The sequence below is a fragment of the Papio anubis genome, chromosome 4 (assembly GCF_008728515.1).
Source record: "Papio anubis isolate 15944 chromosome 4, Panubis1.0, whole genome shotgun sequence".
In the NCBI taxonomy this organism is placed as follows: domain Eukaryota; kingdom Metazoa; phylum Chordata; class Mammalia; order Primates; family Cercopithecidae; genus Papio; species Papio anubis.
In genome coordinates, this window is record NC_044979.1 from 87,309 (window position 1) to 108,807 (window position 21,499).

A 21,499-nucleotide genomic window follows, 5' to 3' on the forward strand; every position below is an offset into this window, starting at 1 on the left:
TAAAGTCTCAATTCCTTAAAATAGTAAAGACCCACCTAGCCTAGCCCCTAGTCTCATCTTCTGCCTTCCTGCTGAACTTCAAGTTCAAACACAACAAACCTTCTCTAGTCTTCAGAGTGACCTTCTTGGTTAGATGGGTCCTTTCCCCCAACATCCCTCTTTGATTGGTTAACTTCTGTTTATCTTTTACATCTTAGCTTAGCCCACCAGCAGGTAGATTTGTGTATAAAGGGTTTTGTTTTCTTCTTTCAAATAAACATTGGTCACTAAGGATTCACTGAGATAACTATGTTTCGTTTGGGGACATAATGATTTTAGAACATATTTCTTATTCACAGTCAAAAATCACAACAAAACTAAAACTTGAAACTTACATCAAGTTGAACAAATTGCAAAAACTCTCCAACCAGCTCCTTAGATACGGCTTGTACAAATGTCTCACGTTTTTCCATGACAGATGGAACTGTTCAAATGGCATTTATTTTGTAACCCTAGTGGAAAACACAATCATACTGAAACACTGGCAAATATATATTTTCCTATAAGATTTAATTTGATATTAACATCCAAGAACTGCAAGAAAATCCCTGAACCACGTATGGCAGACAGTTTATAAAAATATTCTAACATAAAACAAGTTATAATATCTGAAAAACAATTTACTTATTTCCTTTACTGGGGATGTTAATAACATGATATTAATGATATTTTATCAACAACTGTTAATAAAATTACCAACTAAGGAGGGAGAAATCCAAATAGCCTTAGGAAGCTCACCACCATCTCTCCCTTTTTAGTACCTTAGCAAGATGCTGGCTCGGCAGATCGAGTTGGTTCAACAAAAGAACAATCTGATCCCAGCTGCAGATTCTGAAGATGCTCCCTTTCTAAAGGCCATTCCTCCATCAAAAAAAAATCCCACTGTTAGTGTCATCTTGTTATTCAAAGTGAGATGGAGAACAGTGGCCCTGGGGAGGGGGGCGGGGGTCACCTGGGATCTTGTTAGACTATCCTTTAGAAATGCGTAACCACAGCACTCTCCTCCCACCCCTTCGGGATAATGAGAGCTCAGGGGACTTTGTATACCTTCTATCCTGTCTGTGTTTTTCCAGGAAATTCTATTTCACATTCACAACACCTGGTGCTATTGGTGCCCTACTAAAAAGACATCAACCTAAAGATGAGGTAATAGCAAATGATGGAACATATTTGCAGTAGGAGCCCCCTGACTTTAAAAATAAATGAAAACCACCTGCACCATTATAAATAGAGCAATATGGAAAATTACTGCCAATAATTATGGGGATAGAGAGTCATCTTAAACATATAATACTAGATTTTAATGTCTAAATCAAACAAAGCAGAAAATAACCTCAGTTTAATGACTCCCCAAATAAGTTAACAGTGAAGTCTGGTCATCTCATTCCTCAACTCAAATGGCTGAACAATGAACCACAGTCATGGACCACATAACATTTCAGTCAACAACAGACCACATATATGACCGTGGTCCCATAAGATTATAATGCCATATTTTTACTGTGCCTTTTCTATACTTAGATATGTTTAGCGATGCAAATACTTACCATTGTTACAGTTGCCTACAGTACAGTAACACTCTAGCAGCAGTAGGCTACACCCTCTAGGTGTAGGCAAGTCCACTCTGTGATGTTCATTCAATGATGAACTTGCCTAACGACAACATTTCTCCCTCTTTAAATGAAGCATGACTGGCACACTTTTTACTGACAAAGAAAATGGGGAGGGAAGGGAGAGTGGCCAGCAACAAGCATAACGAATAGTGGCCAGGACAAATTCATGATTTTAGAAAAATAATCCAATAAGGTGCAGCAAACACATGGAATCATACATCTTCACCTGGCAAGTCTGTGAACTCTCCACTTTTTCATAGTTCTGGTCACTTTTCTTGTTTGCTCTATTTCCAAATGTACCTCTTTGGCATTTTAGTCCAACCTACAGTAATATACTTCCTCCAGACTACCAAACTTATTCCTATACTTCCCATTTTCCCTCTTATATTAGTGACTGTAATTTTTTAATGGTTAATTTTTCAGTCTATCTCCCAAAGTGGCAATATTCTATGTTTCTTGTAGTATATGTGCATAAGATCTCAGCCCTGCAGCCAGAATGCTACTTTCAAGGTAAGGAGTCATCTCACCACCCAGTTATCAGTCCAAAGAGCAGGCTACTCTTCGCACAGGAGGTCCGGTGCTGAATCAAGATGAGCATTAAAAAGAAGAAATCCCTGTAACCTTGTCACCACCCGTGACTTTCCACTCCATCCCCAAACTCCTTCCTCATGGACACAACAAGAGGCACCAAACCAGCAACAAGAGTTCAGGAGACTGATGCCTCTGAGGACAATGCCCATGTCCACGGCTGGGGACATACTCTCTGAGGGAAGTGCCTACATCCAGGGCTCAGGGGGACTCTCTCTAAGGGGACACTCTCTGAGGGCAGTGCCCATGCCCAGGACTGAGGGGGTGGCTCTCTGAGGGCAGTGCCCAGGCCCAGGACTGAGGGGATTTACTCTCTGAGGGCAGTGCCCATGCCCAGGACTGAGGGAGTCGCTCTCTGTGGGCAGTGCCCAGGCCCAGGACTGAGGGGACACTCTCTTGAGGGCAGTGCCGATGCTCAGGGCTGGGGGGTCGCTCTCTGAGGGCAGTGCCCATGCTCAGGGCTGGCGGGTCGCTCTCTGAGGACAGTGCCCGCGCCCGGGGCTGAGGGGACTCTCTCTGAGGGCAGTGCCCATGCTCAGGGTGGCGGGTCGCTCTCTGAGGGCAGTGTCCATGCCCAGGACGGAGGGGACTCTCTCTGAGGGCAGTGCCCATGCTCAGGGCTGGGGGGTCGCTCTCTGAGGGCAGTGCCCGCGCCCGGGGCTGGGATTTTCCTCCGACACGGACAGGAAGCACGGGCGTCGCCGAGCTGGGAAGGGGGGATGGCCCGGGGTCGCCTGTTCCGTCCGGTCCCGTCAGACGCGGCACTGCCCGCGCGCTGGTCGGCAGCCCACTTAGGGAAGTGGAGGCCGGGACCCCGACCAGCCGAGGAGGGGCTTCCGCCCGATCCCTGCTACCTCCCAGCCCCTGCTCTGAACCCAATCCCGGCTCCGCACCACAGCTCTCACCTGGGCTCGGGGACCCGCCGTTTCCCGCGCTCGGACCAGATTCAAACGCACCCGCCGGCGCCCCAGACGGGCCCCGCCCTCCCGGTCGTCACCCAGCGCCGCTCTCGCGAGAGCTGGGGCGCCGCGATCCTCGGGCCCCACCCACACGCCCGCTCCGCCCCGCCTCCGGATCATGCCCCGCCCACATGCCCGCCGGTCTTCCTCCTGTCTATGCCCCGCCTCTTGGGCGCTTAGCCCAGTGCCCTACCGGGCACCACGGAACGCGCACGCGCGGCGCCACAGCTGGGGAACCCATGCACTGTGCGCGCGCCGACGTCCACTGCGAGCTCGTGCGCGTCCTGGGGCCTCCGCGGAGGGAGTGCGCGGTCCAGGAGAGGGCGGGGCGCTGGGAGCGGGCGGTGTTGAGGGAAGGAGGAAGGAGAGGAAGGCAGAGACGGGGAGAGGAAGGAAAGGTTTGGAGCGGGGAGAGGCCACAGGGCCGTGTCTGGATCCCCGGGAGGACCCCACCCCGGCCTGGCCGGCTTCCGTGACCGCCCTCCCTGCCAAGGGGGCACCTGTCCGGGTGGTTCGCAGCCTGCACCCAGTAGGTGCGCCCTGGGCAGGTGCTTCCCCCGCAGAACTCCCACCCCCACACCCCCGGCAGGTAGGCTGCCCATAGGGTGGAGAGGGAGAGGCCTTAGCGGGGACCCTCGAAGGCACCCGTGTGAAGGAGGAGTAGCAATGTCATTCAATTCTTTGGACTTAAATGCCAAAGGCACATACTGATCTATCAGTGTCTTTTAATTTGTGTCAGCGAATAACTTCATTGGGCGTTCCCAATTTTTGTTGAAAGCAAATTCTTAGAAAATGGTGCTCTTTACCACCGAGCTCTGCATCCCTTCGTGAGGATTTGGCCTTCCCTGGTGCTATGTTCTTTCATGCTTGAGATGTCTAGAGTGGTATCTGTTTTCCTGGCTGAACTCAAAGCAGAGGTCTCGGCGAGACTGAAGTCGTTGCACTGTGAGAGCACAGCACCACCCAGTAGGAACATCATGGGAGCCACAGTGCAATTGTAAGTTTCTAGTGACCACATTAGAAAAATAAAAATAAATAGGTGACATTAATTTTTAAATATGTTTTATTTAGCCTAGTGTATCAAAAATATTTATATTACTTGTTGGAATATCGTTTCAACAAGCAATATAAAATTATAGCAGGGAGAAGAGTGGTTTACTGGGAAGCTTGCAACAGTGAAGCAAGGCAGGCTGCAGAGGGGAGGGAGAAGACCCACTCAGAGCATGCCGAGTCTCGGACCCTTGTCAACAGGTGGCCGATATCTAACATCGCCTATTTCATCCTGGAGCTCCAGCCACCTCTGACCTCTTCCCTCCATACACAGACATCTCCTTCCCTGCAGTTTCTTGAATTTTGGTGCCCCCACCTTCTTCTCACTGCTTTCTTCTTAGCAATTTCCTTCATATCCAAGGTGCAAACTGCCACCTTTGAGCAGTGACCTCTGCATCTGGATTTGCAAGACACGGTTATTTCTGAACTCCAGAATTTTCAACAGCTCACTGCCTATTCCCATGCGGGTGCTGACATGCATCCAAAACGGAAATCAATTTCCTCTCCCAACCCTGAATCCTGCCCCTTTCCTTATGCTGGTCCCTCCTCCAATCAGCCATCTGTTCCTGGTGGTTCTGCTTCCTGAATAGGAATAACGTAATAAGTTATACATGTGAGCTCTGAAGCTGTACCACTTGGGCTAACCTGGTTCTGTGCTCACTAGCTGGTGACCTTCGACAGGCCATGGATGACTAAGCCTTAGTTTCCTCATCTATCAGATGAGACCTACTTAAGTACTGAGCCTCCTCTAGGGAGTTATTATGAGGCCTAAATGTCTGTGTAGTGCAGTGGTCAGAGGCACGTGGGAGCAGGGCAGCAGGAGCGCTGACTGTGCCCCCAATGCACCTGCCCATGTAGCCGCTAATGTCATAGGATTCTTTCGGTATCGCTTCACCAGCTAGAAACCTCTGTGGCCAGCGGCGCCTCTGCTAGAGTTTTGCTCGAGCCCACTCGGCCCAGCAGGTTGTGCTCGGCTTGCACTACTGACCAGATCCCACGCCTGCCAAGGGTGAGCCAGGTGCAGAGCAGCAAGGGGTATGTGAGCAAGCGAGCATGAGGTCCAACCACTGCGCATACCCAGCTATGCAGCTGCTGTGGTGGGGCAGGCAGCTCCAGGTGCCTGCACAGCTGCCGGCTCCATGTGAGGCTGTGGCTGGACCACAAGTACCACAAGTGGCTTCCACTGCAGGCACCAGCATCTGGACAAGGAGAACGTGGTGGGGCTTACACCTGTAATCCCAACACTTTGGGAGGCCACGGTGGGCGGATCACCTGAGGTCTGGAATTCGAGACCAGCCTGACCAACATGGTGAAACCCTGTCTCTACTAAAAATACAAAAATTACCCAGGCATGGTGGCAGGCCCTTGTAATCCCAGCTACTTGGGAGGCTGAGACAGGAGAATCACTTGAATCCAGGAGACAGAGGTTGCAGTGAGCCGAGATCATGCCACTGCACTCCAGCCTGGGCAACAAGAGCAAAACTCCATCTCAGAAAAAAAAAAGAAAGAAGGAAAAAAAAGAAAAAAGAAATACCTGAGGCTGGGTAATTTATAAAGGAAAGAAGTTTAATTGAACCACCCGAAAGCTCAGAGATGTCAGGAACCACAGAGACCCAAAGGGGGGTTACAGTGTGTCACAGCCCTGGCTCGGGGAGCCCCAAGGTCTGGGCTCCCAGAAGGGCCACAGCTCTTCTGTCCTTCTTATCACCCACAGCGTGGCGAGTCGGGGGTCGTGTTTCCCAGGGGGCGTGTTTCAGCTCATTTGTGTTACAGCTCTTTTGGTCCTGCTGCCCCACACTGGTCCACGACTCCTTGGCTGACCCGGCCCCACCGCTGCTTCCCATGGCATGGGGTGGCCATTGGGTGCCAGCAGAGGGTGGGAGGGCTATAGCATTGTAGCTCTGGCTTGGGGAAACCCAAAGCCTGGGCCTCTAGAAGGGTCACCACTCTTCACTCCCTCAGTCCGGGAGTGTGTCACCACCGCAGATCAGCAAGCTAGCCAGGAACCTGTTACAGCCACTTTGGCTCCCACCTGCAACTTGGCAAGCTGGCCAGGAAAGTATGACAGCTCCTTTTGCTCTCCCCATTCAGCAGGTTCCAAGTTCTTGTCCCATGTCCAGGAAGAATGAGGTTAGGCAGACAACTGGAGGGTGAGCAAGGCAGAGAACAGCTGACCAAACAGCTCTCAGTAGAGAGGAGACTGGAAGTGGGTAGCTCCTATCAACAGGCAGGTATGGGCTCAGAATGGAGGAAGTACATGTTGATTGGTCCATAGACAGGAGGAAGTGTGTGCTGATTGGTCCACGGGCAGGCCTGGAAAAAGCACCACTTGATTGGCTGAAAGGCATCAAGTAGGTTCTCTCTCTGGATCTCTGACTTCACCCAGAACTGGCATCCTGGCCCGGGAGCTTCAGGCTGTCCCTGGCTTGAAAGTGGGGTTTCACCAGGGACCTGCCCCTTCCCACCTAGGAACCTGTCTGTCTCCCGCTGCCATCACCACTCACGGGGAATGTGCCCTTCCCCAGCAAATAAACCACTCTCCTCTAGAACTCAGCTCAAGCTTTGCCTTATAGGGGTTTATTTCCTGAACCCCATAACCCTCATTGTAATGCAATCTCTTAGCCCTCTACCACAGGCCTCATTAGCTCCTCCATGTCAAGCACTGCATCATCCTCAGTCCTATATCCGTGGCGTAAGACCTGGCACATTTTAGATGCTTGAAGAAAATATTATTTTTTTTTTTTTTTTTTTTTTTTTTGGCACGAGTTTCTCCTGCTCTGTTACTTCCAGGCTGGAGTGCAGGCCGGATCTCAGCTCACTGCAAGTCTGCCTCCCAGGTTCATGCCATTCTCCGCCTCAGCCTCCCGGTAGCTGGGACTCACAGGGGCCCGGCCACCACCGGCTAGTTTTTGTATTTTAATAGAGACGTGGGTTTCACTGTTGGGGCCAGGATGGTCTCACTCTCAACTTTGTGGATCCATCTGCCTTGGCTCAGTGCTGGGATTATATGCAGGTGCCATCAAGACCTAGCTAATTCTTTTGTATTTGGCAGAGATGGAGGCCGGGCGATGGGCTCAAGCCTGTAATCCCAGCATCTTGGGAGGCCTAGATGGGCTGGATCATGTCAGGAGATTGAGACCATCCTGGCTAACACGGTGAAACCCCCGCCTCTACTAAAAATACAAAACTAGCCATGCAGGTATGGCTGTAGTCCCAGCTACGGAGGCTGAGGCAGGAGAATGGCGTGTGAACCGGGAGGCGAGCTTGCAGTGAGCTGAGATCTGGCCACTGCACTCCAGCCCGGGCGACAGAGTGAGACTGGCCTCAAAAAAAAAAAAAAAAAAAAAAAAAAAAAAAAGTAGAGATGGGGTTTGACTATGTTGGCCAGCTGGTCTCAAACTCCTGGCCTCGTGATCTGCCCGCCTCGGCCTCCCAAAATGCTGGGATTACAGGCGCCCACCACCACGCCTGGCTAATTTTATTTTCTGTATTTTGTTTAGTAGAGATGGGGTTTCACCGTGTTAGCCAGGATGGTCTCGATCTCCTGACCTCATGATCCGCCCACCTCAGCCTCCCAGAGTGCTGGGATTACAGGCATGAGCCACCGCACCCGGCCAAAAATATAATATTTTTCATAGTGAGCCAAGCATAGGGTTTACAGGGTTTTTAAAGTTTAGTTTATTTTGAATTGCGCAAGTAACACAATCACATGGTTCAAACTCACATGGCAAGAAGAGGTATACAGAAGAGTCTTCTGACACCCCCTGGACACACAGCCCACTGCTCTAAAGGAAACCATTGTTATCAGCTTCTCAGAAACCCCTCCCCTGCCTATATAAGAAAATACAAGATTTATAATTTAATTATAATAATTGCAACATGGAAAATCAGCTAAACCAACAAGAAGTCATTAGCTAGGAACGTCATGGAGTCCTAGTTAAAATAACCATTTAAAAGCCAATCTGGGCAAAACCCCACAGTGCAGGGCAGCTATGAGGGCTCTGTCACACCAGCAGGGGGCCCAGAGGAGGGGTCTCCAGGGCCACACAGGGCCTGACCCAGCAGAGTGAGCCACTGGCTCCAAGAAGGAGAGGAGTCTCTTGGGCGCATAGGAAGCTGTATTAGTCTGTTCTCACACTGCTATCAGGAACACCTGAGGCCAGGCACAGTGGCTTCCACCTGTAATCCCAACACGTTGGGAGGCTGAGGTGGGCGGATCACCTGAGGTCTGGAATTCGAGACCAGCCTGACCAACATGGTGAAATCCTGTCTCTACTAAAAATACAAAAATTACCCGGGCACAGTGGCGCTCGCCTGTAATCCCAGCTACTCAGGAGGCTGAGACAGGAGAATCGCTTGAATCCGGGAGACAGAGGTTGCAGTGAGCCGAGATCGTGCCACTACACTCCAGCCTGGGCAACAAGAGCAAAACTCCATCTCAGGAAAAAAAAAGAAAGAAAGAAAAAAAAAGAAAAAAGAAAAAAGAAATACCTGAGGCTGGGTAATTTATAAAGGAAAGAAGTTTAATTGACTCACAGTTCTGCATGGCTGGGGAAGCCTCGGGAAACTTACAATCACGGCAGAAGTGGAAGCAAACACACCCTTCTTCACAAGGTGGTAGGAGACAGAAGTGCAAGGAGCAAAGGGGAAAGAGCCCCTCATAAAACCATCAGATCTCGTGAGAACTCACTCACTCTCATGAGAACAGCACGGAAGAAACCACTCCCATGATTCATTTACCTCCACCTGGTCTCTCCCTTGACACATGGGGATAGTGGGAATTATGGGGATGACAATTCAAGATGAGACTGTGGGTGTGGACACAGCCAACCACATCAGAAGCTGGTACAGAAACAGTTTTTTCCTTTTTGCGGTTTTTGTATTGTATTGTCTCTAAACGTTTGAACCTGGGAAAGGTGGATGTGGATGTTTGATCCCACAAGTACAGTAACTACAGAAGACTTGAAAGTGCTCGGCAGCTGGGAACCCACATTGCCCCTGCCTGGGTGCTGGGCCAGCAGCCCCGCAGCACCTCCTGCTAACCCAGGAGGCACAGCCACACTTAGGGAGAGCTTGGGAAGGGGTGGAGGGTGACAGCTGGGGGTGCTGAGACAGATACCACCACACCTGGTGTCCCCAACAGCGACGGGAGGGGAGTGGGGGGGCGAGCCGGGCTCTGCGGTGGCCTGTGTGGCCCGACGGCGAGGGGAGGGCAGTGGTGGGGCCAGTCGGGCTCTGCAGTGGCCTGTGTGGACCAGGGCCCTCTGGACTGCGTGGGAGCTCCTGTTCAAAGAAAGTGGTTTTCTTCCCCCTCTTAGGTTGTAATTCCTCTTTAACATGATCCCCGGTGTTTCAATAAAGGAATCTTCATACACAACCTGCAGTTGTGACCTAGGGAAGACTGCAGGGGCAAAGGTGAAGAGGAAGGTGAGCAGCCCGCCCCCATCCCCCTGGGGTCCTCGGGGAAGACAAGGCATGGGTCCAGGGATGCGGAGCTCAGGCATGGGGCGTGAGCTCAGGGGTATCTCCTTAGTGGTTACTCAAAGGAGAACAAGATAAACCGTCAAGGGCAAACGTTTTCAACCATGGCTGCCCATGAAAACTACTTGAGCTGCTTTAAAAATACTAAAGGCTAGGCTTCCTCCAGGCCAACTCAATCAAATCAATCAGTTCAACCAGGGGATACCCTGGGCGTTCATATTTTTTAATCTTCCCAAGTGATCTTAATGCACAGGTTAGAAGAAACTGATCTCAGAAAACATGTAAAAAGAGGAAACGTGAATGACTCAAGTATAAAATCAATAAAGCTGGCCGGGCGCGGTGGCTCAAGCCTGTAATCCCAGCACTTTGGGAGGCCGAGACGGGTGGATCACGAGGTCAGGAGATCGAGACCATCCTGCCTAACACAGTGAAACCCCGTCTCTAGTAAAAAATACAAAAAAACTAGCTGGGTGAGTTGACGGATGCCTGTAATCCCAGCTACTCGGGAGGCTGAGGCAGGAGAATGGCGTAAACCCAGGAGGCGGAGCTTGCAGTGAGCTGAGACCCGGCCACTGCACTCCAGCCCGGGAGACAGAGCGAGACTCCGTCTCAAAAAGAAAAAAACAAAAAAAAATCAATAAAGCTGAGGTTCCTGCCCCAGGCAGAACCTGAAACAGAATCAGACTGCGGGATGAGGAGCTCCTCAGCACCTGCCCAAGCCAGAAGTCAACGCAGGACAATCACTGTCCTCTTAAAGCTCACAGCATGACTGAGAAAGTGGACACAACCCAAGTGTCCATCAACAGACAAATGGACAAATGCAGTACGATCTATCCTCACAATAGAATATGACTCAGCTGTAGACGGAATGAAGTTCTGACACCCCTACAGTGCAGACAGCCCTTCAAACATCATGCTCGGTGAGAGAAGCCAGACACAGAGGTCACGGACTGTACGACTCCATGTATATGGAATGTCCAGATGCCTCTAAAATCCACAGAGGCAGGAAGCAGATTAGGTGTTGCCAGAGACTGAGGAGAGCAGATGGGGAGTGATTACTAATGGCTGTGGTTTTGGGGTGACAAAAATTATCTAAAATTAGATAGTGGTGATGGCTGCACAACCTTGTGGGTATACTAAAACCACACAATTGTATGTTTAAAAGGGTAAATGTTATGGTATAAAACTGTATCTCAATAAAGCTGTTATTAAAAATCCACGGCCGGGCGCGGTGGCTCACACCTGTAATCCCAGAACTTTGTGAGGCCGAGGTGGGCGGATCACGAGGTCAGGAGATCGAGACCATCCTGGCTAACATGGTGAAACCCCGTCTTTACCAAAAATACAAAAAAATTAGCCAGCCATGGTGGCGGGCGCCTGTAGTCCCAGCTACTCGGGAGGCTGAGGCAGGAGAATGGCATGAACCTGGGAGGCAGAACTTGCAGTGAGCCAAGATTGTGCCACTGCACTCCAGCCTGGGAGACAGAGCGAGACTCTGTCTCAAAAAAAAAAAAAAAAATTCATGACCAGGCATGGTAGCTCAGGCCTGTGGATGGATCACCTGAGGTCAGGAGTTCGAGACCAGCCTTGCCAACATGGCAAAACCCCGTCTCTACTAAAATACAAAAATTAGCCAGGTGTGGTGGTGGGCACCTGTAATCCCAGCTCTTCGGGAGGCTGAGGCAGGAGAATCGCTTGAACCTGGGAGGCAGAGGTGGCGGTGAGCCAAGATCATGCCATTACATTCCAGCCTGGGCGACAGAGCGAGACTCCATCTCAAAAAAATAAATTACTTTATTAAAAATAAATAAATGAAAATTCACCAGCATGAGGATGAATAGAGAGGAGCCAAGGTGGGGACTGGGACCTGGTGAACTGAGAGGGAGGGGGTGCAGTGCTGGTGGCACTGGGCACACTCACGCCTGTATCCATCGGTCTGGCCTCGGGGACAGAGCCAGAGTCCTGGGTGGTGCCACAGGGCGGAAAGATGTCATAAAGCCTTCCTGAGGGTCGTGGTATCTAAACAGACGTGAGAACAGTCACTGTCAACCCTGAACAGAACTTAAACTCACTGAGTTCTTAAAACCAAAACGCCTAGCCCTCCCCAGACCAGTTAAGTCAGAATCTCTGGCGGTGGGCTGGACAGACGGATTCCATCGTGTAGCCAGAGTGTACGTTTCAATCTGCCGGGGGCTTGAAGCTGGAAGGGAGAGGGGCCTGCCAGGCCGAGGGCGGCATGTGAGTGCCAGGCAAATGCGGGCATCACATAGATCACCAGCATAGACTGGCAAGGGGTGAAACATGCTGGAAATAGAAACTGCCACTGGGGTTCACACCAGGAAGCTGGGGTTTATTCAATGGGTGGTGGAATCTCTCTGAAGTATTTTAAGAACAAGTGTGACGTGTCTCTGAGAAATCCCTGGGGGCAATGGAAAGCCACACTGGCCCAGGTAGGTGCTGGTGGGAGGGACCCAGCCAGGCGGCCATGGGTGACAGGCGTGACTCCCAGCCAGGAAGGTCCTTCCTTGGAGGCTGCACTGAGGAGTGAACTCTGGCTGCTGCCTCCACCTCACAGCAGGCAGGGGCTTCACAGCCACTGCACGCCCAAGACTGCCCAGGCCAACAAACTAAAATGCCAATCTTTAAAATGCCTGAAGGGGGCCAGGCTTGGTGGCTCACACCTGTAATCCCAGCACTTTCGAAGGCCAAGGCGAGTGGATCACTTGAGGCCAGGAGGTCAAGACCAGCCTGGCCAACATGGTGAAACCCCGTCTCTACTAAAAATACAAAAAATGAGCCGAGTGTGGTGGCGTGTGCCTGTAATCCCAGCTACTTGGGAGACTGAGGCAGGAGAATCGCTTGAACCCAAGAGGCAGGGATTGCAGTGAGCTGAGATTGCACCATTGCACTCCAGCCTGGACAACAAGAGCAAAACTCTGTCTCAATTTAAAAAAAAAGGCCGGGCGCGGTGGCTCAAGCCTGTAATCCCAGCACTTTGGGAGGCCGAGATGGGTGGATCACGAGGTCAGGAGATCGAGACCATCCTGGCTAACACGGTGAAACCCCGTCTCCACTAAAAAATACAAAAAACTAGCTGGGCGAGGTGGCGGGCGCCTGTAGTCCCAGCTACTTGGGAGGCTGAGGCAGGAGAATGGCGTGAACCTGGGAGGCGGAGCTTGCAGTGAGCTGAGATCCGCCACGGCACTCCAGCCTGGCGACAGAGCAAGACCTCGGCCTCAAAAAAAAAAAAAAAAAAAAAAAAAGACTGGGTGCAGTGGCTCATGCCTGTAATCCCAAGCACTTTGGGAGGCCAAGGTGGGCGGATCACAAGGTCAGGAGATCGAGACCATCCTGGCCAACATGGTGAAACCCCGTCTCTACTAAAATACAAAAAAGGTTAGTCAGGTGTGGTGGCACGCGCTTGTAGTCCCAGTTACTTGGGAGGCTAAGGCAGGGGAATCGCTTGAACCCAGGAGACAGAGGTTGCAGTGAGATCGTGCCACTGCACTCCAGCCTGGTGACAGAGTGAGATTCCATCTCAAAAAAAAAAGAAAAAAAAAAAAGATTGATAGTATACACTAAGCAATGATAAGAATTAATTAAGATAAATCCATACCTATGTAAGTTACAATGGAATTGTAGAACATTAAGCTATTTTTAAAAGCCTAAAACCTTTCAGACAGAAAAGACAGATTGCTTAAAGAGGTGTGAATGATTTAATAATTATTGGGTGTGAAGATTATTACAAACAACAATCATCAACAGTAAATACCAGAAGGCAAGTGCTGGAGAAAAGTAACTGCCAACTCAGAATTTTATAACCAGCCAACTAGTTATTCAAGGAAAAGGGCAAATAAAGACATTTTCAGTCCTTAAAAGACCAAGGGAATCAGTACCCAGAGACTCTCTGTAAAGAATTATTAAAGAAGAAAAGTCAACTCAAGGAAGGGTATGGAATCCAGGAAATAAAAACAAGCACAGAAATCGCTGATTTGCACCCTGAGATATTATTAACAATAACTATAAAGTGATGATGACATTTTGCCTTGAAAAAGATTGGAACTAAAACTCCGGAAGAACACACACTGAGTTGTAGTGTCTACAGTCCTTTGTGTTTAGAAGGACAGATATTGAAAGACTTCAACCAATCAAATAATATAACCTGAAGCTTCCAAACAGCAAAGGAAAAAAATATATCAAACGCTATCAACCCAAAGGTAGGAAAGAAGAGCAAAGAAGCAAAAGAAAAGGTAAAAATAAAACATCAAGTAAGATCATAGAAATAAGTGTAAATATGCCACTAATCATAACTAATGTAAAAATATGAAATTCTTAATTTTAAAAAGAGATTAAATCAGATAACATAAATTCCAGCTATGTGTATCTTATTCAAGATATAATTAAAACAAAGCTGCACAGAAAGGTTGAAAATAAAGGTGTGAAAAAATACCATTTAAGTACTAATTAATGGAATGCTGGTATGGCAATATTAATATTAAACAATATAGAATCCTAGGCAAAACTATCTATAGAAAATAATGAAGGGATAATAGGTAATAAATGAAAAAAATCCATCAGGAAGATAAATTAATCATGAATCTTTAATCATGCCCTTTACAACCAAACCTTAAAAATATGAAATAAAAAATGAAAAACTCACAAGGAGAAATAGATGAATTCTCAATCATCACAGCACCTTTTAACATATTGCAATCAGAAACTGAACTATGAAGCTACAAAAGATTAGTAAAGCTAAGGAAAAGATGAGTAACACAATTAGCTCAATTTAAAAAAAATTTATAGGCCGTGTGAGGTGGCTCATGCCTGTAGTCCCAGGACTTTGGGGGGCCGAGATGGGTGGATCATTTGAGGTCAAGAGTTTGAGACCAGCCAGGCCAACATGGTAAAACCCTGTCTCTATGAAAAATACAAAAAAATTAGCTGGGCGTGGTGGTGCGTGCCTGTAATCCCAGCTACTCAGGAGGGTGAGGCAGAAGAAACGCTTGGACCCAGGTGGCAGAGGTTGCAGTGAGCTGAGATCACGCCATTGCACTCCAGTCTGGGTGACAGAGTGAGACTCTGTCTCAAAAACAAAAACAACAACAACAAAAAAACTGTAGCCTCTAGCAAGGCCAACTAAGAATAAAAGAAAGGAGACACAAATTACTAATATCAGAAATCAAAGAGGGAACATCACTACAGATCCCATGGACATTAAAAGGAAAACCAGGAACAATGTTATGGTTACAAATTTGATAACTTAGATAAAACAGACCAATCTATTGAAAGATATAATCTTCCAAAACTGCAAAATAAACAGACAATCTGAGTAAGTCTATAATCTAGCAAAGAAATTGAATCAACTAATAACCTTCCAAAATAGAAAGCACCAGGCCAGATGAGTTCATTGGCAAATTCTGCCAAATATTTCAGGAAGAAATTGTACAATTCTCTACAATCTCTTTCAGAGTAGAAGCAGAGGGATGACTTTCTAGCTTATTCTATGAGACTAGCATTACCCCAACACAAAAACCAGGCAAAGACATTACAAAAAAAAGAAAACTATAGACCAATATCTGTCATGAACATAAATGCAAAAATCCTTAACAAAACATTACCAAATCTAATTCAATCTTGTATTAAAAATTATACACCATGCCCAAGTGATATATATATATTTTTGAGTCTTTCTCTATTGCCCCGGCTGGAGTGCAGTGGTGCAATTTGGGCTCACCACAACCTCTGCCTCCCGGGTACAAGTGATTCTCCTACCTCAGCCTCCTGAGTAGCTGGGATTACAGGCGTGAGCCAACACGCCCGGCTAATTTTTGCATTTTTAGTAGAGACTGGTTTTCACCATGTTGGCCAGGCTGGTCTCAAACTCCTGACCTCATGATCCACCCACCTCGGCCTCCCAAAGTGTTGGGATTACAGGTGTGAGCCACCGTGCCTGGCCCCAAGTGGGATTTATATCAAGTAAGCAAGGCTGACTCAACATATGAAGATCAATTAATGTAATCTACCACATCAATAGGCTAATGGAGAAAAATCACAGGATTATATCAATAGATGCAGAAAAAAGCAACTGACATTCATTCATAATAATAATTTTTTAAAACTCTCAGTAAACTAGTAATAAAAGAAACTTTCTTTTGACTGGGTGTGGTGGCTCATGCCTGTAATCCCAGCACTTTGGGAGGCCAAGGTGGGCAGATGACGAGGTCAGGAGATCGAGACCATCCTGGCTAACACGGTGAAACCCCATCTCTACTAAAAATACAAAAAATTAGCTGGGCATGGTGACACGCACCTGTAGTCCCAGCTACTTGGGAGGCTGAGGCAGGAGAACTGCTTGAACCCCGGGAAGCGGAGGTTGCAGTGAGCTTGCAGTGAGCCGATATCGTGCCATGGCACTCCAGCCTGGGCAACAAAGTGAGACTCCATCTCAAAAGAAAAGAAAAAAGAAAAAGAAACTTCCTCTTATCCAGAGATGGTGGCACATATCTGTAGTCCCAGCTAGTCAAGAGGCTGAGGCAGGAGAATTGCTTGAACCTGAGAGGCAGAAGTTGCAGTGAGCTGAGATCACGCTACTGCACTCCAGCCTGGGTGACAGAGCAAGACTCCATCTCAAAAAAAAAAATTTTTTTTTAAACATTAGGCATGGCAGTGTGTAACTGTAGTCCCAGCTACTCGAGAGGCTTAGGCAAGAGGATCCCTTGAGCCCAGGAAGTTAAGACTACATGAAACTATGTTTGTGCCATTGCACTTCAGCCTGGGTAACAGAGCAAGACCTTGTCTCAAAAAAAAAGAAAAAAAAATCCATAGGAAATAAACGACAAAACTCTGATGACTGAAATCAAAGAAGAACTAACTAAATGGAGAGACAGGATTGATGCTACCATCTTCAAGTATTACTATAAAGCTATAGTAGTCGCAGTGTAGTACTGGTAAATGAAAAGATAAATAAATTAATGCAACAGAACAGAGCCCGTAAACAGACCCAAATAAATACAACCGACTAAACTTTGACAAAAGAGCAAAGGCAATACAGTACGATGGATGAACGATAGTTTTTACAACAAATGGTGCTGGAACAACTAGACATCCACAGGCAAAAAGTGAATCTAGACACAGATCTTACCCCTCACAAAAATTAACTCAAAATGGATCATAGACCTAAATGTAAAATGCAAAACGATAGAACTCCTAGAAGCTAACATAGGAGAAAACCTAGATGACCTTGCGTGTGGCAACAATCCAACAGAGGCATAATCCATAAAAGAAATCGTTTATACACTGGACTTCATTAAAATTTAAAACTTCTGCTCTGTGAAGGACAATATCAAGAGAAAGAGAAAACAAGGCACAGAGCAGGAGAAGATATTTGTTTTTTTTGTTTTTTTTTTTTTTTTTGAGACGGAGTCTCGCTCTGTCGCCCAGGCTGGAGTGCAGTGGCCGGATCTCAGCTCACTGCAAGCTCCGCCTCCGGTTCACGCCCATTCTCCTGCCTCAGCCTCCCCGAAAGTAGCTGGGACTACAGGCTTCTGCCACCTCGCCTCGCTAGTTTTTGTATTTTTAGTAGAGACGGGTTTCACCGTCAGCCAGGATGGTCTCGGATCTCCTGACCTCGCGGATCCGCCTGCCTCGGCCTCCCAAAGTGCTGGAGCCACAGTTTGAGCCACGCTACCGCCAGGAGAAGATATTTGTAAAAGGCACATCTCATACAGGACTATTATCCAAAATATACAAAAAACTCTGAAAACTTAACAATAAGAACACAAACAATCCAAACAAAAAATGAGCTAAAGATCTTAACAGGCCCCACACCAAAGAAGAGATACGGATGGCAAACACACATATGAAAAGATGCTCCACATCATTATGTGTTCAGGAAAACAAATAAAAACAACGATGTTATACCACTGCACACCAACTACGATGTCCAGTTCAGAACGCTGACACCACCAAATGCTGGCAAGGAAGTGGAGCAACAGGAACTCTCCTTCACTGCTGGTGGAAATGCAAAATGGTGCAGCCACTGTAGAGAACAGTTTCCTCCTCCTCCTCCTCCTCTTCCTTCATTCTTCTCCTCCTCCTCCTCCTCCCTCTTTTTCCTTCTTCTCCTTCTCCTCCTTCTCCTCCTCCTTCTTCTTTTTTTTGAAGGTCACTCTGTCACCAAGGCTGGAGTGCAGTGGCACTCCACTCAATATTGTCATAGCTCACTGCAGCCTCAACCTCCTCACTGGGCTCAAGCAATCCTCCTGACTCAGTCTCCTGAGTAGCTGAAGGCATGCCCCACCATGCCTGGCTAATTTTTAAATTTTCTGCAGAGACAGGTTCTCAATATGTTGCCCAGCGTTTCTCACTCCTGGCCTCAAGTGATCCTCCTGCTTCCTTCAGCCTCTCAAATAGCTGGGATTACAGTCGTGAGCCACCACGTTTGGCCCAGTCGGTGGTTTCTTACCTAATGAAATATATTCTTTTTTTTTTTTTCCCCAGACAAGGTCTTGGTCTGTTGCCCAGGCTGGAATGCAGTGGTACAAACATAGCTCACTGCAGCCTCAACCTCCTGGGCTCAAGTGATCTTCCCACCTCAGCCTCCCAAACTTCTGGGATTATAGGTGTGAGCCACTATGACCAGCTCAAAATATACTCTTACCATATCATCCAACAATTGTGCTCCTTAGTATTTAACCAAAAGAGTTGAAAACTATGGCCACACAGAAAACTTGCACAGGAAGGTTTATAGCAGCTTTATTTATCATTGCCCAAACTTGGAAGCAGATGAGCTGCCCTTTAGTAGGTGAGGCGGATAAGTAAACTGTGGCACATTCAGACAATGGAATACGATTCAGAACTAAAAAGAAATGAGCTATTAAGCTATGAAAAGACATGAACTGTAAATGCATATTGCTAAGTGGAAGAAGTCGATCTGAAAACACCATACACTGTGTGATTCCAACTATATGACATTTTGGAAAAGGCAAAACTATAAAAACAATAAAAAGATCACCCACGATGCACAGCCTCCCACTCACACACATGAGCACAGACGCACGCACACATGCACATACAAATGTATTTGGCCCGTGAAGACAGAGCTCCCCCGGCACTGTCGTGCAAACCGCCTTGTACATAGTAGGTGCGTGTTTCAAATGTTGCTGAATGAATGGAGAGCACTAAACAGTGTTTTGGTTCTATTTTATATTTTGAGAAAGTCAGTGAGGTGCTTCACAGGTTGACATTCTCAAAGCAAGGGAATATGAGTGTAGAACAAAAACTTCCTAGCCAACACAGTGGCACATGCCTGTAATTTCAGCACTTTGGGAGGCCATGACAGGACGTTGCTTGAGGCCAGGAGTTTGAGACCAGCCTGCACACATAGTGAAACACCTGTCTCTACAAAAACTAAAAAAGTAGCTAGGCATGGTGGCGTGCACCTGTGGTCCCAGCTACTTGGGAGGCTGAGGTGGGAGGATCACTGGAGCCCAGGAGTTTGAGGCTGCAGTGAGCTGGAATTCTGCCATTGCTTTACAACCTGGGCGATAGAGGGAGATCTTGTCTCAAAACAACAACAACAACAACAAAATAACAATTCCCCAAAGCTGTTTCCTACACTTGACCAGAAAGAATGAAAAGACTTTACATAGCTGTTCTGCCTTACAAAACATATTTTGTTAGCAACTGATGCTAGTATCTACATATTTAGAGAATTATGAGGAGACACATCCAGTGCACTATCTCCGGGCAAATTTTTGGAAGAATTATTGCATAATAAATGATCCAAGAAGCTTATGCTATTATGTTTTAAGTTAAAATATTCATCTAGAGATGGACGTGGTAATGCACAAACAACTACAGTTTCAGCCACGCTTCCTTTCGGCCGGAACCGCTGTCTTCCAGTAATTCGCCAAAATGACAAACAGGAGGGGAAAGGTGAGAGGCTCCCGATAGATGTTCTCTAGGCCTTTTAGAAAACATGGAGTTGTTCCTTTGGCCACGTATATGCGAATCTATAAGAAAGGTGATACTGTAGACATCAAGGGAATAGATATTGTTCGAAAAGGAAGCCCCACAGGTGTGACCGCGGCAAAGCTGGGAGAGTCTACAGGGTTCCCCAGCATACTGCGGGCAGTGTTGTAAACAAGTGAAGGGCGAGATTCCTGCCAACAGAATTATGTGCGTATTAAGCGCTCTACGAGCCGAGATGGCTTCCTGAAACGTGTGAACGAAAATGATCAGAAAAAGAAAGAAGCCTAAGAGAAAGGTACCTGGTTCAACTGAAGCTCCAGCCTGCTCCACCCAGGGAAGCACAGGGTGTGGGAACCAGTGGGAAGGAGCCTGAGCTGCTGAAGCTATTCCCTGTGAATTCATGACATCATAGGTGTTAAAATAAAATAAAATCAAAGACCTCTGGACTGTAAAAATGTTTGTCTTCATTGAGTAGAAGTGTGGCGTCCTCTCCCCTACAGAAATACTTAAACCAAATTTTAATTGTGTCCTAATTATGTAATATCTTTACTATTCAAATTTAATAGATTAAAATCTACTCTTGAAAGTTGTGAGGTGACTTATTGTGCAACGAATTACTCAATTGGTTAGAAAACGGCCAGATATTATTTATGAAATATTTGTACTGGTTTGAAGATAGTCCCTCTAAATCATTATGGAAGGAATTAAATAATTTACAAAAACATATATATATATAGTTCCAGCTACTTGGGAGGCAGAGGTGGGAGGACAGCTTCAGCCCAGAAGCTTGAGGCTGTAGTGAATTATGACCGTGCCTGTGAATAGCCATCACATCTCTTAAAAAAAAACATAGATAAAAAGCTTTCACCTTTCAACTGAGGGTTGAAGAAGCTTGGAGAACCATGGACAAGCGAAAGGGAATCTTGAGCCAAAGGGGTTGTTTAATAGTCAGCATTGTCAGAAAGGTTGCAGAGAAGCAGAGCACCCATCCACTGACGGGGGCTGCCTGCAGGGAACAGGGGGCCCCGAGAGCTGTACCTTTAGTTTGTTTAACTAGAGAAATGGTCATCAACAGTTGTCTTTCAGTGTAGAGACTGGAGTTGGACTTTGTAGGCCCTGACTGTGTCCGTGTGGGCCACGGTGATCCTATGCACTTCTCTGTAAGACAGTTAGCCCCGAGGCAGCGCCATCATCCAGAACCCAGGCCATCGGCCTGTGCTCTCCACTCAGGTGAGATTTAGATTCTAGGAAGCTGTGAGCATGTGCTGTGTGCATGTGTGTGCACTGTGTTGCGTGTTATACTGTTGTGTGTGTGTTGTGTTGTGTGTCCTGTCATCATTGTATTGTATGTATATTGTGTTGTCTGTGTGTAGTGTCTTGTGTGTTGTGTATATATGGTATGATGTTGTATTGTTTTGTTGTATTTGTGTGGTAGTGTGCTGTTATATGTTGTTTTTTGAATGTGTGGTATGTGAATTGTGTATTGTGTGTAGGTATGTTGTGTGTATATTGTCCACAAAATGCAGGCAGTGGTGTGCGCTCCCCAGTGTTGTCCGGGTGTGAACGTGCTGCGTGATGTGCATTTTGTTTGTGTGCATTGCCTTAGGTATTGTGCTGCCATGCGCTACGGTGTATATATCGCTTCAGGCTTGTGTGTCGTGTCTGTAAGAATACATGTGTTGTGTGTTGTGTGCATATTGTGTGGGGTTGTCCAGGAACCTCTGATCTAAACCTCCCGGGATGTCGAGACATGCTAAGACTACAAGCACACGTAACCGAAACTTAAAGGTCACAACA

The 21,499-nt window shown here is 47.4% G+C and overlaps 1 protein-coding gene across 4 annotated transcripts in view; it reads right to left on the reverse strand.

Moving 5' to 3' along the window:
* The window catches only part of NCAPG2 (non-SMC condensin II complex subunit G2), a 73,150-nt gene extending 69,897 nt beyond the window's left edge, over window positions 1-3,253 (reverse strand). The window contains exons 1-3 of one of the 4 annotated variants that reach the window (XM_021936487.2): window positions 3,146-3,223; window positions 801-900; window positions 375-491 (exon numbers count right to left, since the gene is read on the reverse strand). In XM_021936487.2, the coding sequence (XP_021792179.2) occupies window positions 375-452 (78 nt within the window). In that variant the 5' untranslated portion in view covers window positions 453-491; window positions 801-900; window positions 3,146-3,223. Of the gene's footprint in view, window positions 1-374; window positions 492-800; window positions 910-1,086; window positions 1,160-3,145 lie in introns of those variants that run through there. The other 3 variants (XM_021936488.2, XM_003896934.3, XM_031664962.1) reach the window with 3 other exon arrangements.
* Window positions 3,254-21,499: the final 18,246 nt, after the last annotated feature.